Raw genomic sequence first — 18981 nt, 5'->3', positions numbered from 1 at the left:
CCCCTCTTCATCCTGCGGACTCCGTAACTGTATCACAGCAGCGCGCCCGGCGTTGCTGCTGTGACGATGCAGGGGCCAGGAAAGAGCGGTTGCCCTGGTAACGGCGATGCGCCGTTACCAGGGGAACCGCTCTTTCCTGCCCCTGCATCGTCACTGCAGCAGCGCCGGGCGCGCTGCTGTGATACAGTTACGGACTCCGCAGGACGAAGAGGGGAACCCGGATTAGGAAGCGGCTGCTGAAGCAGGTAATTTAGCAGCAGCGGAGGGAGGGAGGGGGCGAGCGGGCGGGCGGGGGGCGCAGACCACCACCCACGACTCGCATACAAGCCGACCCCCCCCCCCCCCCCCCAACTTTTGGCCCCCTTTTTGGGGGTCAAAAATTCGGCTTGTATGCGAGTATATACGGTAGTCTCTTTCCGCGCCGTGAGTGGCTCTCCAGGTGTCGTATAGATCTTCTTTGTGGAGAAGGCTGGAAAGGGTGTTATACGCCTTGGCACGGCGGTTGGATGTGTCTAGTGAATAGTCTGAGATTGCGTTGAAGTCCCCACCAATTATTAGTTTTCCTTTCTGGAGTGCTTTAGCTTTTAGGATGAGTTTTTTTAATGAATTTGCATTGTCCTGTGTTCGGGGCATATATGTTGAGGAGGGTGACTTCTGCATTGTTGATGGTGCCGGTTAAAAGGATGAATCTACCTTGTGAGTCTTTTTCCACGGTCTGGATGGATACTGCTAGGTTGTTATGGAAGGCTACTAGGAGGCCTCGTTTCTTTTTGGTATAATTGTTGAAGATGATGTTAGAGTAGGATGAATGCTTACATAGTGCGGATGTGGAGTCCAACAGGTGGGTTTCCTGGACAAAAAGCAGGTCTGTTTTAAGTGTGGTGGCTTCCTTCCAGAGAGAATGTCTCTTTATAGGATTGTTGAGCCCTTTGGCATTTATAGATGTTATTTTGATTGCCATCTCTAGGTAGGGTGGTGATGCATGAGCTGTTTATGAAGAGATATTTTAGTGCATAGGTCTGGCCTGGGGTTGGGGGAGATAGGGGAGACGGGTAAGGGGCGTAGAACAATCATGTAAGCCAGGTTGGCGACTGGAGAGATATAGGTAGCTAGCTGAGTGGAGCTCTGCAGTAGTACATTAGCACTGTAACATAGTTCTCCATTGGGGAGCATTAGCCGGGGATCTGGAGTTTCAGAAACGGTATCCGGCTAGGAGGATAGAGAATCAGCAAGAGACCTGAGCTTTCAAGGCCTCTTAAGATATGCGCTGCCAGGTTTGAGGAATTTTGGAGACCTCCTTAGGGTGAGCAGGTTTATTTGCAGTGTCAGAGAAGGGAAGGTTCCAAGATTTTAAGAGCTTAAATCCTTCCGCAGTTGTAGTGATAGCAAGGATTTTCCCCTCATTAGGGATTAAAAGCTTGGTCGGGAAACCCCAGCGGTACTTTGTTGTTATCTCTTAGGATTTTGGTGATAGGCTAAAGTTCTTTGCGTTTAGCCAGAGTGGCTTGAGAAATCTCACCATATAGAGTAATGGGACTAAAGGGATCTGGAAGAGAACCTTTTGTTCGGATGAGCTGGAGCAAGCTATCTTTGGTAGTGTAGAATTGATAGCAGCAGATGACATCTCTGGGAGTAGACGCCGGCAAACTGGCAGGTTTTGGGAGCCTGTGCACTCTCTCTATGGCTGCTTCAATGTCTGCTAATTGAGGCAGGGCAGATTTGGTTAAATTAGTGACATATTCCCTTAGCTCGGCTGGGGAGATGGCTTCTGCAATCCCTCTAAACTTTAGATTACAGCGGCGGTTCCTATCTTCTAGGTCTGCGGCCTTGGATTTTAACCACAAGATGTCTGCCTGTGTTTCTTCTATGCAGTCAACTGTTTTATTATGCTCTGAGGTGAGGGCTGCGATGTGCTCTTCATTGTGGGCTATTCTGTCTCCCAGAGCAGAGATGGAGACCTGGAGGTTGTTTGTAATTGCAGAGTATTCCAGGGTCAGAGAGGATTTGAAAGAGAGCAGCATCTCTTTCATGTAGGCTTGTGTCAGAACCTGATCTGAGGCAGGGAATGTTTTAATCAGGGCTGCCGCTGTGTGAGGCTGTGAGCATGGATCCTGGCCTACCTGTTCTTCCGGAACCTCTATGCGCTGGCGGGACTTGACCGGGCTGCAGGAGGAGGGAGATGCCGTGTCTGGTGATGTTTCATCACCGCTATCACGCGTCTGACCTGATGCGGCTGCTGTGTTGCTCGGGAAGGTCGCTCCGGGAGCTGTGAGGGGAAGGGTTCCGGCGCCATCTTTGCTCGCTGAGCGCGCCTGGATGCCCGCGAAAAGCTCCGGTAATTTCTGGACCTTTGTCCTCCCCATCTTCCTCTTGTTGTTGGTCTCTAGGACCATCGGGGTTTCCTCCATCTGTGGGGTCCGTTTGGGATGCTTTCTGGCGGCTGAGAGTGTCGCTTTGGAGGCCTGGGAAGCAGAGCTCTGGTCCTACACGTCTAGCATGGACGCGTAGCAGACACGCCCCCCCAACAAATGCACCATTTTAAAGTCGAACTACAGGTAGGTATAAAATATTACATATTCAGGCTTTATGTGTATTTTATGTAGTACAAGTTTAATTATCAGATTCTCTTTCCTGATATCTCACGTAGAGCAGATGTCAGATTGGCTAGTACTGTGGTGGTGCCTGGTATTTTGTTATCCCTTTTGCTCGAGGCATATTCATATTTTAACAGATTAGACCATAGACTTGAGAAAAACATGAAGCTACTTAGAAACACTGAAGCAAACTAATTTTCCCCATTTTACCTTATAATTCGCTACAGTGCTCTCAAGCCAAGTAATCCGCCGCAAAACGAGCGCTGCAGAGCCCCCAAATCCCCGGGGGGCAATCTGGCCGGCATTTCCTGGAAGGGGCAGAGCTTTCAGCTTCAGCTCTGCTCCTCTTGACGTCAATTGCGGCGCATCGCCGCCTCTCCCCGCCCCCTCCCACTCTTTCTTCACAGAGAGGGGCGGGGAGAGGCAGCGATTGACGTCAGGAGGGGAAGAGCTACAGCGCAGCAAAATCCACGACCAAGTTGGTCGTGGATAATTGCGGATGGATTTGGGGGCTCTGCAGCGGCGGGTTCACGGCGGATTACTTGGCTTGAGAGCACTGAAGCGACTTATAAGGTAAAATGGGGAAAATAAGTTAGCTTCAGTGTCTCTTTAAACCTGTTAAACATAATTGTGCTCTTAGAGAGTATTCAGTTAGTGTGTTGAAAGAACCCTGAGGTAGGGGTCACATGTAGAAGTGTGAAAAAGCAGTGTGTTTTTTTTTTTTTTTTTACGTTAGAAAAAGCAGTATGTTTTTATCGCTGCTGATTTTTATGTGCATAATTGCATGCGTTTTTATGTACTATACAGTAGAATCTTGTTATAGTAAACTCGGATATAGTAAACCTCTGGTTGGTATTCGATACATTATAGTGGAATTTGCATGCGTTTTTTTTTCTGCCGTGAAAAAATAAAAAGCAACATGATCTGTGTGTTGCCACATGCGGAAAACTGTACTATTACTGCAATTCTCCACAGAGAACCATTGAGTGCATTTTTGCTATATGGAAAAATGCAAGCGATTTTGGCAAGTGTGATACCGGCCTGATGGGGTATAAACCAGGGCTATGGAGTCGGAGTTGGAGCAATTTTGGGTACCTGGAGTCGGTGGTTTCATAAACTGAGGAGTCGGGAGTCAGAGGATTCTGCCAAATCCACAGCCCTGGTAAGTATTAAGGTGCATGCACACACCAGACTATAGTCTTTGGAAAATGAAAGATCACAGACCAATTGTACCCCCTTCCATGTAGTATGAGAGCCATACTCTACACAGTCTTTTCTATGGAGCTGAACTCCACATCAGAAAAAAATCTTTGCAAGATGCTGCACACACAGATGCTGTACAGACACAAAAGATCACCATCTGCAAAAGATCTGTTCCTGCCAAAAATCCATTCCTGCAAATTGCAATGAAAGTCTATGAGATCTGCAGATCATCATACACACATGATTTAACTGACATTCATCTGCAGATCAATTAATCATCCGCAGATCTGAAAATCCATCCTGGTGGATCTGATCTGCAGATGAATGTCAGTTAAATCATGTGTGTATGATGATCTGCAGATCTCATAGACTTTCATTGCAATTTGCAGGAATGGATTTTTGGCAGGAACAGATCTTTTGCAGATACTGATCTTTTGTGTCTGTACAGCATATGTGTGTGCAGCATCTTGCAAAGATTTCTGTCTGATTGGGAGTTCAGCTCCATAGAAAAGACTGTGTAGAGTATGGCTCTCATACTACATGGTCTGTGATCTTTCATTTTCCAAAGACTATAGTCTGATGTGTGTATGCACCTTTAGACTAAGGAGTTAGAGTGAAGGAGTCGAGTCTGAGCCTTTTTGGGTACCTGGTGTCGGAGTCGGATGATTTTTGTACCGACTCCACAGCCCTGGTGAAAACAAAAGCTAGTAAATCAAAGAAGTTAGGGCACGGTGCCGATGCAATGGCTACATTAGCTTTGTGCTGCATCTAGTAGTGCAGAACTAGCAAGGCAGCAGTGAAGGTATTAGATCAGATTGATTTCTGCTGAGATCATTGTGAATTGTAGGGATGTTTAATGATATGCACATTTTTTCCGAGTTTTGCAAATGTATGTACATTTTCATGCAAATATATGCAGCTTGAAAATGGTCCAATCAATTTAAACCTGGGTGCAACTGGATTGGTCCATTTTCAAGTTGCATATATTTGCATTAAAATTTACAAACGTGCATCAACGTGGAAATATTTGCATGTCGTTGATCATCCACAGTGAATTGATTTCCAAATCTAGTGAATTCACCACCTGTCAGCTGCACTCTTGCACTGGCCGGGCACTTGTTAGCACTCGGTGCGGAAGCTAGACCGGCAACTCCCCCCCCCCCCCCCCCCCACAATGGAGTCGCATCCGAGTATGGCTGCACCCGTGCTAAGACATGACATGTTGCAGTCTTTTGCCGCCAGGTAACACAATCACGTGTCTGCACTTGACACATTTGTTGTTACAATCACTGCTATTCAGCTGCTTTTAAATTACACACGAATTGCACTAGCGGTGGCAGACATCATGTTTGCTCGGCAAGCGTGCAGTTCAGTCATCCATCTGAAAGAGGCCTAAATTTCGCAAGACTTCTGAGAGTGCACTGAGCATCATTTTTGTACTTTTTAGAAAACTAAACTCCCAAAAAGGTAGGTTTGTAAAAGTGTGTGCCACAGGGGTCAGGAGGGCACCATTATCTACTCACTGGGTGCTGACCCTCTGACCCGTTAGTGATCCCCCATCTTCTTGAGCTTACCGCAGCTTCTGTGGGCATTTGTAATAACCGACCAGGGTCATGCGCATGTGCACACAGCGAATGCATGCTGGGAAATGTAGTTTGGGAGATGCAAGATGGACTGGAACAGTAGACTTTTGGTTGGACCATGAGATGATAAACGGAAAACAATATTTAAAGGTTTACTTTATATCGCTGGTATATTCTGTTTACCGTATGCAGGGGGGATTGAGAACAGAAGGTAATAAAAATGGAAGACTATTGAGGCATTTTAAGGCATTTTCTGATAACCCTTTGTTTTTTATGCTAGTAGAATGAGTTACAGTATAATCTGAACTGAGCAGCATGAAAGTAGAATACATAAGTTGAAGCTTGCATTGTTTCCATAGCAACTGCTGCAGTACTTGGAGATGACCTTTGAATTCTTCCTCTGTCTACTAACATCAAGCATATTATTTAAAGCTAGTTTGTAGATCATTGAGAATACAATTTTAAGGCTCCGCGGCCGCGCACAGTTTTGCAATTAGACACATTTGTTGTTGCTGTGCATTTTCACCACTATTTTGCATGCTACATCATTACCAGGAGTAGTGTGTTTTGTTTATTACTATTGCATATGGTACTGTTTATCTCTGTGGATGGGCTGCTTGCAGAGGCTTTACTCTCCACACATCAGATATTGTACCTCTGCACACATTGTTTTTTCTGTTATGATGCAGCTGCTTGTTTTGGAATTACAAATGAACAGCTAGCACTTCTGAAAGAGAAGGTTATAATCCATGGACTTTTGTTTTTAGAGACAGTAACGTTATCATTATCCCATAGTTGTGTAATTTCTACTACTGTCACAGCATAGTCTAAAACTTTCTCAGCGCTAGTGTAGCATCCAGACTGTGGAGTTGGTACAAAAATCATGCCACTCCTCAGTTTATAATTCCTCCAACTCCTGTAATTTACATATAACAATCTTGTTCATTGAAAGTATGTAGCAAAAAGGGCCTTTCATCACTTATATTGACAATATCAAAAAAGTGTTGTTTAACGAAGAAAGTGTTTTCCCATTTCTTCCTCTGAGGTATGTGAAAATTAATATGAAGGTCTGGATGCTGGAAAGCCACTTATTTTTTTTTTTTTTTTTCAGGTGGTTTTCATATATTACGACGACCACTGATTCTAAAGGTTCCAGGACCCTATTTTCTCTGGTGAGTGAGAGATGTCCGTTTCTACTTGTTTACAGTTTGTTATAACTTTTGTTTTCAATTAATCATGTTTTATGAAACTAAAATATTGGTCATCTATCAAATTCTCATTTTCTCTGTACTTTTTCTTATTTGTAAATCATGCACTTGATGTGATTTAGCACTTAGATTATTGTGGAATTGTGTGGGATATTCCTTTTTTTTTTTTTTTTACATAAAAGCTTTAATTGCTTTTACATTAGTGTCAGTGCCTTTATGTTTTTAAGGTTTCCTTCACTTTGAAATGTCTTTCTGTTATAGTAATAAAGGAGACACTAGCAGGCGGGTGTAAGGATGTAGCTGCTGCAGTTACTTTTCTTAAAGGACCACTATCTCAAATAATCCTAACATTTAAAATACATGTAAACATGAATTTAAAACCTGTATCTCTTCCAGCTTAAAATGTGCAATGCATTTTTTTGTTCCCTCTCTATCACTGTTGGTAATAAAAACTAGATACGTATGACTGGTTTTGGACTAGCCCAACTCCTTATTGGGGATACTCAGTATTTTCTTTATCCCTTACAAAAGCACCCTTCGGAGAGGGACTGTACATAGTTGCTGGCTAGTTTTCCTACTAACTTCTACACCATTTTTGTAGTTATACTGAGCATCTGCCATTTAGTTAGTGATCCTTAGCGACACCTGACCCTGGGTGCATTGATCTCTTCTCTCTTCCCTGTACTATCCTCTAGGCTTATGATACGTCTGTCCCCCAAACTGTCACCCGGAGGAATTGAGTCCGGATTTCTGTGGCTGACCATACCCTCTGCATATGTACGAGGCTTGACTTGCCCAATGCTTCCTTGTAATTTCCTCTTGACACTAAGGGCCCTTTTCCACTAGCGCGTTTGCGCTAGCTGAATCGCAAAACCGCAAACCGCTAGCGATTTTACAATCGCTACGGTTTGCTTTTTAACATAGGAATCGCGGTAGGTCATTTCCACTACCGCGATTCGTTTTTTACTTGATCGCGATCGCGCCGCGGAGCGACTTTTGCCGCGATTTTGCTATGCAGTGCATAGCATAGCAAAATCGCGGCCGCAAACAGCGGGAAAACGGTGGAATTGCGATTCAGCAATCGCTAGCGTTCAGCGCGAACGCTAGTGGAAAAGGGCCCTAAGGAATTGAGTAACTTACCTGCTCTGGCCTGCCAAACTCCCAAAGCCTCAGGTGAATTACCACAGAGAAGGATATCGTCTCGATAACGCCATTGCTACTGTTTAATGTAGATTTGCAGACATTGATTTGGGGCAGACAGGCAGGATCTGGACGGCAGGCAGTAAGGAAGTTGGTCTTAGTAATAGAAATGGAATCTAATCTAGATTCAATGCTGTAAGAAACGCTTACAATATTTTGTTCTATTATTTTTAGGGAATAACTGCAGTTTGCTTGGAACTCATGGTGTAAGTGTGCTCAAAGATGAGTATAAGCAGTGATGAGGTTAACTTCCTGGTGTATCGATACTTACAAGAATCAGGTGAGTAACTGTTAATGTAAAATGAGCTTCGTTCAAGAATCTTCAGGATGTGTGCATTAAACTGCTTTAAGCAGAATAACATGCAACGTCTTAATGCACAATGGGTAGAGCAGAATACACAAAGCTCAAATGCTTTACACTTTACTCGTAATGCAAAATACTTTACGCATGTAATTGTGCTTAACACAATTTTGTGCATGTACCCCATGTTGTCATTGGACGGATTCTCTTAAAATTGTTGTGTTCCTCAAATGTTTCTGCTGTAAAATTTTGGAATTCTTGCTAGTGAGCAGGCTAACTCGCCTGTTGAATGTGTCCAGATAGAATATGAGAAACCTTTTTTTCTTTAGGCTTTGTACACAAAGTAGTTTTGTTTGCCTCTGCTGAAAATCTGGCATGTGCACAGCGGCCCCCGATTCCCCTTGGTGTGTTGGTGAGCGATCTTCCTAATGGGCCAACTTGGCAGAGCGCTGGCTTCACTCGCTCAATCTGTCACATGAGGGATTGAGTCCCGATCTGTCCTGATTGACAGTCCTCCTGTGTGTGTGCAAGGCTTTAGAGTTCCAAGGGGAAGGATTTTTTTTTATACACCAGAGAAATCTTGAGAGTAGAGATGTTGCAAACGGTTCCCGAACCGTTCGCCGGCGAAAATCTCAAAATCTGTGGGCCTTCTACTACTTGTAATACGCCTGCGCTGCCCAGGCGGAGCGCATCCTAGATCGCGCTCCTGTTGCCGGGCAATTTCTGTGCATGTGCGTGACGACGTAAGTGACGTCACGCTCATGCGCAGAGAGTGCCCGGCAACAGGAGTGCTATCTAGGACGCGCTCCACCGGGCAGCGCAGGCGTACTACTCCGGGTCATTGTGACTCGGAAGTAGTAGAAGGCCCAGTGAGATTCACCCGGCGAACGGTTCGGGCCATCTCTACTTGAGAGCAGCAACTTTGCAGTCTGAATAAAAAGGGGATGTGGCTTAAAGAGAACCCGAAGCGGATTTTCTAAATCTTAATAGGACACAGAGGCATGTTCTCTGCACAATTACATGCCTCTGTGTACTTATGGTATAATACTTATGGTGCTGCCGCCAGCAGGGGCGTAGCAATGGAGGTCGCAGAGGTCGCATTCGCGACGGGGCCCGCCGACCTGTTTGCATAAAATAATGTTTTTGCGAGGACGAGGATTGCAGCGCGCAGGGGCGTTGTTAGGCCTGAAGATCCGAAGCACGTGCGCTACGGACCCTCCTCACTGTGCCACGAACCTCAAGCCACATGATGCGCTGAGCAGAAGCGGTGTCCCGGGCCGTCAGCATCTGTTATTATGGCAGCCGCTTTCTGCTCCTCATGCAGCGTCTGTTGTTGCTATGGCAGCCGCTCTCTAGTCCTCCCCATGTATCGCAGTGGCCAGGTAGCTTGTAGTAACAAGCCGCTCTGCCCCTTCTCCCTGTCGCCTGCTGCTCTGATGCTACAGCTGTAGCTCCGCCCCCAGAAGTGTTTGAATGGAGCCCGGGCTGATGGGGAGCAGGAAGGGAGAGTAGACTCTGCTGAGCCAGGCAGCCCACAGCCCAGGAAGGCAGCACATCGGGACACTGAGGATGCAGGGGCAGGTCAAATGACAGGGAGGAGGATGCCACTGTCAGCCTGAAGAAAGGATCCATTTTCACTGCAGCAGGTAGATTGTCTACTGAAATATTGCAGATGCACCTGTTATTGTGACATGTCAGCCTCAGTCTAGAGATGTAGCAAAGTCTGGTCTGTACTGTGCAGTGCTCATTGTGTTATCTAATGTTCTCTGTTATCATGCCACTTGAGACTGAGTTGGAGATTCACGGAAGTCTGTCTGGGAGAGGCTGACACTACAGTGCTGTAAACTGACAGTCATACCCTGCTGAATAATGCAAATGCTGTTGGATTGAATCACTGGAGAAATCTGATCTGGGAAATTCCTCTACAGGGCACAAACAGGTTGCACTACTTAAAGAGAACCCGAGGTGGCTTTGTATAACGTTAGTGGGGCACAGAGGCTGGTTGGGCACACTAACACCAGCCTCTGTTGCCCCATGGTGTGTGTCAAAGACCCCCCTGCTCGCCGCTATACCCCCGCAATGCTGGCGACACGCAGCGTGTCGCCAGCACAATGTTTACCCTAGCGCTGTCTGTCAGCGCCGCTCCCCCGCCTCCTCCGCATCGCCGCTACCTGCCCTCGTCCCTTCCCTCCCGCTGATTGGAGGGAAGGGACGAGGGCGGGTAGCGGCGATGCGGAGGAGGCGGGGGAGCGGCGCTGACAGACAGCGCTAGGGTAAACATTGTGCTGGCGACGCACTGCGGGGAGGATAGCGGCGAGCAGGGGGGTCTTTGACACACACGATGGGGCAACAGAGGCTGGTGTTAGTGTGCCCAACCAGCCTCTGCGCCCCACTAACGTTATACAAAGCCACCTCGGGTTCTCTATAAATACCCACAATAAAGAACATTATTTTCAGATTTTTTTTGCCTCATTTGCACAGATTTCTCACCAGCTAATTGTGTGTGTGTGTGTGTGTGTGTGTGTGTGTGTGTGTGTGTGTGTGTGTGTGTGTGTGTGTGTGTGTGTGTGTGTGTGTGTGTGTGTGTGTGTGTGTGTGTGTGTGTGTGTGTGTGTGTGTGTGTGTGTGTGTGTGTGTGTGTGTGTGTGTGTGTGCGCATGCGTGCCCTGTCCTCTGTGCCTGTAATGACAGTAAACTAGCTGCAGTGCTTGCTGACCTCTCCTACCTCCAGTATGTACAGTATAAGCTGTTCTGTGCCTGTACTGATAGTAAACTAGCTACAGTGTGTGCTGATCCCTGCTGCCCCCAGTATGTACAGTATAAGCTTTTACTCTGGGCCTGTACTGATAATAAACTATCTGCAGTGTGTGCTGATCTCTGCTGCCTCCAGTATGTACAGAAGAAGCTGTTACTCTGTGTCTGTATTGATGGTAAACTAGCTGCAGCATGTACTGATTTCTTCTGTCTCCAGTATGTACAGTATAAGGTATTACTCTTTGTCTGTATTGATGGTAAACTAGCTGCAGCATGTGCTGATCTCTGCTACCGCCAGTATGTACAGTAGAACTTATGTGTGTGTGTGTGTGTGTGTGTGTGTGTGTGTGTGTGTGTGTGTACGTACAATGTATGTATGTGTGTGTGTGCGTGCGTGTATCAAAGTGGGTTACTAGTAAATTGGCGTGTGTGTATCAAAGTGGGTTGCTAGTAAATTGGCGTGTGTGTATCAAAGTGGGTTGCTAGTAAATTGGCGTGTGTGTTCATAGGGGGGGGCAAGGGGTGGCGGGGGGGCCCTCATACAGATTCCGCATCGGGGCCCAGAGGTTTGTAGCTACGCCACTGGCCGCCAGTCTCCTCAGGCTCTGCTGTTCCCCCTGAAAAATAGCGCCAGTCTGTTTACCTTGTATTTGTCAATCACCAATATTTTAAACCCTAGTACAGTGTTCTCCCCTGACTCTTTTAGCCGGGTGCTCCACCCGGCTAATTTTGGTGACCACCCAGGCTATCATCAGCTCACCTCCTCATCTGCCTCCTATGCTGTAATTTTTTGCAGCCCCACCAGGCTGCAAAAAATTCTGGGGCGAACACTAATATTACCGTATATGCAAGGGGAGAAAAATTATTGTCAAAGGTTCATTGCAGTAACTATAATAACAGTAATTATTATAGAAATGGAGATGATTTTAATTTGCGCATCTTGGCTAAGGGCCTATTTGCATTTGCCGCGAATCATGGCCATTTTCTGCACACGATTTCGGGTGCCGAATCGTAGCCAATAGGCTACATCCGAATTGAGTGCAGGGGAAAAAATGGATGCATGCTGCAGTTTTCCCTAGCACACATCTGAATTCCCATTGCTGTGCATGGCACTGCAAAAGGATGGGGGTGCAAATTCGCATCAGCATGGGTGCCGCATCCATTTCCGAAACAGTCGTGGCAGTGGAGTGGAAATGTGCCCTTCGACCTTTTAACGTTTTTTGGAACAGTATGTCTTTTGTTTGTTTTCCTTTGAAGTAGGGTTGTATACATACCTTTTGGTTTTTCTCCTTTTTTTCTTCTTATTTTCTGTTGTGGCAGCTGGCGCTCTGCACTTTTTTCCTTCCTCCTGTTACCTCAAAGTGTAATCTATGTTACCTCAGTTGTGTAAAGGCAACAATTAACTGATATAAATCACTTTGCAGAAAGCAAGAAGTTGCCTTTCTTATATCAAATTTAAACAAATAAAACTTTATTTGTGATGTTTACAGCCCAGGGAAACACAAAATTGATCAAAGCAGTTTCTAATAGCAATAAGGCTTTATTTAGGTGGACAAGAACAATTTGTATTTATTTCTTTTTTGGGGGATGAAATGTTCCTGACTAGGCTGCACAGTAGCTCCTTTACTGTTCACTCTACACTCTGCTGATGGGTCAGTTAGGCTTTTGACCATGTGATACCACATGTAAAACGAAAGTTTTGTACGAATTATACGTTTTCAAAAGCTTGACTGTTTTGAACTTTTGCCTCGCTCAATTTTATATTTTTAGTTGAGTTTTAAAAACAATCTTTAAAAGTCATACTTTAAAGCAGCAGGGACAGCCATACCATGCCGGGAAAAAAACACCACAAATATAAATGGATAAATACTTTTTCAACTTACTTAACATATGTTTTGTACTATCCATGTTTTTTCAGTGAATTTTATTTAGAAAATAAAGAGAAACGTTTTCCACTTTTACCGCCTCTGACCGAAGCCAACCCTGATGTAATTTCTTCCCTTATTTTTTTTTTCTCCTAGAAACTGCACTGTCATATCTAGCTTGCTTTGTAAACACACATCATAGATCATATTTCAGCAGCTTCCGCAGAGGGGTGAGGTGTATATTCCAGCCCCTCGAAGTGTCCCTCACCACAGCTCCAGTCCTTTCTGGGGTCAGCTGATAGCCTCTTAGGATCACCGACCCTCAATGGGTTGGTGACTTCTGCGCATGCATGTGTGCACCCACATCGCCAGGAACCGCAGTACGCTCCCAGTGATGTGGGCTCATTTTCGCACAGGGTGGCAGCTCGCCCAAGCATGCACAGAAGACGCCGGCCCATCCGTTTTTGTTTTTTTGTCATCATGCATTATTAACATTACTATATCAGTAATGGGGCCTCCTCTACATCTGGTCTCAGATTTGTTTGTCAAAAGGGTTTCCTAGGTGATTTGACAAGTATTGTAGGTTGCATGTGACATTCAAATAATATGGAAAATGTATTTTCACATGTTCTAGATAGTCGATGAAATGCTAATAATTCTGGTTTGCATATTAAAGAGACTCTGTATCAAAAAAAAGGGTACAATGTTCACAAAGAAGCAAAGAGTCTGCACTACATTAAACGCTGAAAGTTGTGGGGAAGCTGCAACATATGCACACTCTCCTTGTCACTCTGCTGTCATAAGCGTGCTCTGATGCTGGCAAGACAGTATATTGTAGCAAAGTAGAGGAGAGGCAGCCTCCGTAGAAGCGCATTTTGCGTGAAACGGCCGCAAGGCACCTGTGCCCAGCACCCACCGCTAACGCACCACTCTGAAACTATGGTATGTTTCCATCACTTGTTTCCTCAAGATTGACATGTGTCACATTTGTAGTGTATGTTTACTGCATATTGGATTATCTGCATACAACACTCTGGATTAAAGGTTTTAATAGTGCCGATTTCCCTCTCCTCTACTTTGCTTCAAAAAAAAAAAAAGGGTGGGGGACCCTGGGGTTACTTACCTTGAGAGGCGGAAGCCTCTGGATCCAATTGAGGCTTCCCCTGTCCTCCTCCATCCCACGGAGGTCTTGCTGGGCCCCTCTGAAGCCACAGCCAACAATTTGTCAGGCTGTGGCGCAGTAGCACCTGCAATATTTACCTTCCCCGGGTCCAGTGTAGGCGCAGTAGCGGCTCGGATCAGGTGGAAATAGCATTCAATATTAAAGAGTTGACTGAAAGTGTCAGAGGACAAGAATAAAGATTGCAAAAGAGAAAGGTGTAAACAAGCAAAAGTATCAGAATACAGTACATTGGGCAAGATCCATGCAGGTTTCAGAATGGTTTTTGAATACTGGATGAAAAGGACATCAGAGATTATTGAGCGGGTAGAGAACACATAGTTGATCCACTGATTTGGTCATTTATAATGGATCTGCTATAAAGCCAAATGCTTGTATCCCTGTACCAGTCCATGACAGATTAGCTGTCAAGATTGTCAGTCACCCATTGTCTCATTGCTGAAATTGTTCTATGCCAATTAGTGCACCGTAGTTAAGGTGCGTACACACTTCGGACTGACACAAGCTACCAGACATCAGACCCGCTCACGGGGCGGACGTTCTGACAGTTTCCACGTGTTTGCAGTCTGTCGGCTGGTTGATGAGGCTGGTTTTGACGGATCGCTCAAGTCCAGTCTTATCAGCTGAACGACAGACTGTACACACGCCCGATTTGACGTCCAAACGACGGGTCGTTTGCAAAAATCCGACGTGTGTACGAGCCTATACCCACACAAAGCTGGTAGATAAATAGCTTTGATATGTAGATCTATTACCATGTCACTGCTGAACCAGTCTGGAGTGCCAGAAATGTAAATGAATCTTTCCATTGTCTATCTGCAGCTGCTGCTGTAGTGCCTGGTTGGATCTGCAGCCTTTATGTAGCCAACTTGTAATGTGATGATTCATGTCTGTAGCATTCTTTTGTCTGACTGTTCTGTCTTTCTATAGGATTTTCCCATTCAGCGTTCACTTTTGGTATAGAGAGCCATATCAGCCAATCTAATATCAATGGTGCCCTGGTGCCACCTGCTGCTCTAATCTCCATTATTCAGAAAGGTCTGCAGTATGTTGAGGCAGAAGTTAGCATCAATGAGGTAAGTGTTCCCCTTACTGTTCTGATTTCTATTTGCAGGTACTTTCTGTAAATCATTTCAGTGCTAGTGTTCCTTAAAGTGTACCTGAGGTGAGAGTGATCAGGAGGCTGCCATATTGATTTCCTTTTTTAACATCCTTAGCGCTAATCTCGAGTCAGGCTCTGGATGGAAATCCGCAGCTCAGAGCGGTAATCCTGTGCCTGAGTGAGTTATATGCAGGACCTGCTGCAGATCAGTTTTTTTCCTCTCTCTTGTTTTTAGGGTCTAAAAACTTGTGAAAAAATTGCACGGCTTTTAGACCCTAAATCCGGAAATAATTATAATGCCAGGGAGGCTAACTATACCAAGTTCCTGGCTGTCCTGTTTATTTTCTTGCATCAGTAGGGTCTGAGTCACAATCCTCAAACAAGCTTGCAGCTTATCCACTCAGATTTGAGTCAGAGCTCCTGAGCTGCATGCTTGTTCAGGGTTTATAACTAAAGGCTGGGAACTGCCAGAAAACATGCATTGTTTAAAGTGGATCCGAGATGAAAAACTAATTATAACAAGTAACTTGTCTATATATCTTATCTAAAAGTTAGATAGTTTACACAGCATATCTAGCTGCAAATAGTTTCAAAAGTTTATGATTATTCCTGTGATACGAGGGCAGCCATGTTCTGTTTGTCACATTGTCACAGGCTGGAGATGCTATCAGCTTGCCTGTGTGTAAATTCAGTCCCCTCTCCTCCTCCCTCCTCCCCTCTGCCTCTGAAATCAATGGCTAGTAACCTCCTCCTGCCCAGACTGAGCTCCCATAAGCCCTTGCTACAGTGCCAAGGCACAAACGGTGCTGTACCTGGCCACTGGTACATTTCAGGAGATGTAGCGTACCTGGCCACTTGTACATGTCGGGAGATATAGCGTGCCTGGCCACTGGTACATGTCTGGAGATGTGGTCTTTTCCTCTCCCGGCCAGGTAATGTAAAGGTTTAAAGTGTACCAGAGCTGATAGAAATTAAACGTTTTATACATACCTGGCTGGGGCTTCCTCCTCAGTCTTTTCCAACTCCAGTACTGGGTCCCGTAACTTCAGCCAGTCTGTGCAAAAGAAGTGCGCCCTCTATGTATCTCTCCAGCATTTATTTAATGTGGTTTGTAAAGAGGAATATACTCTGGATAGCTGCTGCCTAGTACAACAGATCACATGATGGTTTACATACAATCGCTGTACAGACATGCTGCTTGCATTCTATGTGGGAAGGCTGAGTAGGAGAGGACATCGCAACTCAATGGATTGTTGAAGAGTAGACTTGTCAATGTCAGGGGGACCACTTTACACATTACAGTCAATCAGGAAGAAGTGTCTCCGGCAATGAAGCATTACTGGTCTGCTTCCACATACATCCATATTTTCAGTGAAAAGAATGCCTCACTGCTGAGTTTTTTTTTCTTTTTGTTGCACCACGGATATAACATGCAGTGTGACTTTTCTGTTGGGGTGCAATCGTTCAAAATCACACTGCACCAAGTGTAAAAGGGTGTAATCTCCTATTACATTCATCTGAAAAAGATTTAGTGAACATTGCAGTTGCCAAAAGTGCAGATGTCTGAAAGTAGCAAAATGTATGGTTCTGTACTGTTCTATTTTTATTATGATTTTGTAATCATGTGAGATGTGCATGAAATATCTGTCAAGTGGTACATATGCATATCTTGGTAATCTCTGTAGCAAAAAGGCAGGACTGCATCCTGTTTCTTTTTTTTATTAGCAATACTCAGTTAGTTTGTGTATGTTGACTCCTCAGAGATTGATTAGTCATATTGATGACTAATGTGATATCCATTTCTGATTCAATTCCCTAGGATGGAACACTTTTTGATGGGAGGCCAATTGAATCCCTATCGCTGATCGATGCAGTTATGCCTGATGTGGTGCAAACAAGACAGCAGGCCTACAGAGACAAGCTTGCACAGCAGCAGGCGGCGGCAGCAGCTGCCGCTGCAGCAGCGGCGGCCGCGGCAACAGCAGCAAACAACCAACAGCCGTCAACGAAGAATGGCGAAAATGCAGCAAATGGGGAGGAAAATGGAGGACATGCACTGGCAAGTAAGTGCATCCAGAGAACAAAAAAAAGTTCTTGAACTTGTGATTTCAACTTAACAGCAAACTTAAATTCTTAGATAGAAGTTGCCTTCAGTGAAAACTACTTGTCAAGACCATCATTAGAAATATAAAGGGAGAGGTGGTCAATACAGTCTACTGAAAATAAAGTGTTGAGCTCCCCTGCTGGTCAGTGAAGCCATCTGTCCCATTAAAGACCAGTAACAATTCATGATATGAAAGGAGCTAGACACTTTATTTTGTATTTTTTTGTTTTTATTTATCGGAACCTTAACCACTTCAGGATTCTGCGTACACTTAAGTACGCCCCTGAATTCCATGTCAGCTCACGGAGGGTGTCTCCGTGAACACCCTGCGAGCCGATTGGCGGCTCGCAAGGTAAATGTAAACACACGGGGAAGCTCTTCCCCGGTGTTTACATGTATACGGCGCTGCTGCGCAGCAGCGCCGTAGAGGAGATCGGCGATCCCCGGCTAAAGCCTATCCGTCCTGCGCCGCTCAGAGGAAGGGGGAGGGAAGGGGAAGGAGGCCAGGAAGCGCTGCGGAGGGGGGCTTTGAAGAGCCCGCAAGCAGCCGGCGGCGATCAGACCCCCCCAGCAGGACATCCCCCCCCCCCCCCCTAGTGGGGAAAAAAGGGTGGCAGTCTGATCGCCCTGGCTGCCAGCTGATCGGTGCTGCGGGCTGGAGAGCCCACGCAGCACCGATCAGCAAAAAACCCTGTGGTACAGAAGTGGTTAAAGGTAAAATGAAAAAAAAGTTAACCTTGACTTACCTGGGCTTCCAGCCCCTATAAATCTATTTGGTCCAGCGCTGAAGTTCTGCTGTCCTTTCTGCCGGATTGCTGACCCTGGCTAGGTCATGGGCTTAATCGTACAAAGGGGACATCGACAGGCTGGAGGACAGCAGAACATCCACACTGGACCAAGTAGACTTCTAGGGACTGGAAGGAGTCCCAGGTAAATAATGCTTAGCTTTTTTTTTTTTACCTCGATATTCTTTAAAGCAGAGTTCCCCAACCCTGTCCTCAAGGCCCATCAACAGTACATGTTTTGCAGAAAACTGCACCGGTGAGTTAATTAGTGTCTCAGCAGAGCTGGTTACCTACCTCTGTGGATTTCCACAAAATATGCACTGTTGGTGGGCCTTGAGGACAGGGTTGGGGAACACTGCTTTAAAGTACACCCAAACTAAATTTAAATGTAAGTGCTGGCCACTCCTGGGGTTTCTTAGGGCACCCATACCCTCTGTCCCCTTAGCTTAGCCAGCTTCTCCTTAGTCTTCTTGCTTTGGCCCCATTTTTGCATGCTCAACGTACTCGCACAGCCTCTTTGTGTACTCCCTCCCACGGCTGTGCTGTAGCCTCAATCGTGTGTGTTCTAAGCATGCGCGGTTATAAATCTATCAGAACTGCATGTGCCCAGAACGCTCCCAGCCACAGCTGTTGTGCTCAGTCAATCCAGAGCGTACTCAAAGAGGGCCCACAGACAGGACCAAGCATGTGTCCATGCTCCAACTGATTATAAACTAAGGGAATGCAAGGAGATGGAGAGGAGGCTGCCTAGGTTATGAGGGAACCCCCAAGTATGAAAACAGAACAATTTGGGAGGCTACTAGTAAACATAAGTCTATATCCTACTAGGTTTACCACCAAAGCCAATGGCAATCTTACTTTGGTATAAGGATAGGTATAAAAAAAATATCAAATTTCCAGTCCATGGAAAGGTATCCCCAGCCCTGGCCATGGGTGGGGGAGCCATGCTAGAAGGGGTAGCGGGGAAGGAGGGGTTCTGCAGGGGAGGGGGGGGGGTCGTTCCCTCCCACGCCACCTGGGTCACCCCTTCCCCGCTCCCCCTCCAGCTAGTTTCTTCTTAAATTGCCTTAGGGCCTGTTCATACTTGCTGCGTTTGTAGAAC

The 18981-nt window shown here is 45.8% G+C and overlaps 1 protein-coding gene across 1 annotated transcript in view; it reads left to right on the top strand.

Annotated features, from left to right (window-relative positions):
* The window catches only part of TBL1XR1 (TBL1X/Y related 1), a 118926-nt gene that overhangs the window by 36130 nt on the left and 63815 nt on the right, over window positions 1-18981 (top strand). The window contains exons 3-6 of the mRNA XM_068233318.1: window positions 6492-6552; window positions 7963-8068; window positions 14819-14964; window positions 16810-17053. Of these exons, the coding sequence (XP_068089419.1) occupies window positions 8011-8068; window positions 14819-14964; window positions 16810-17053 (448 nt within the window). The 5' untranslated portion in view covers window positions 6492-6552; window positions 7963-8010. The remainder of the gene's footprint in view (window positions 1-6491; window positions 6553-7962; window positions 8069-14818; window positions 14965-16809; window positions 17054-18981) is intronic.

Source organism: Hyperolius riggenbachi, chromosome 4 (genome assembly GCF_040937935.1).
Source record: "Hyperolius riggenbachi isolate aHypRig1 chromosome 4, aHypRig1.pri, whole genome shotgun sequence".
In the NCBI taxonomy this organism is placed as follows: Eukaryota; Metazoa; Chordata; class Amphibia; order Anura; family Hyperoliidae; genus Hyperolius; species Hyperolius riggenbachi.
This window is presented reverse-complemented; position numbering and strand designations above follow the sequence as displayed.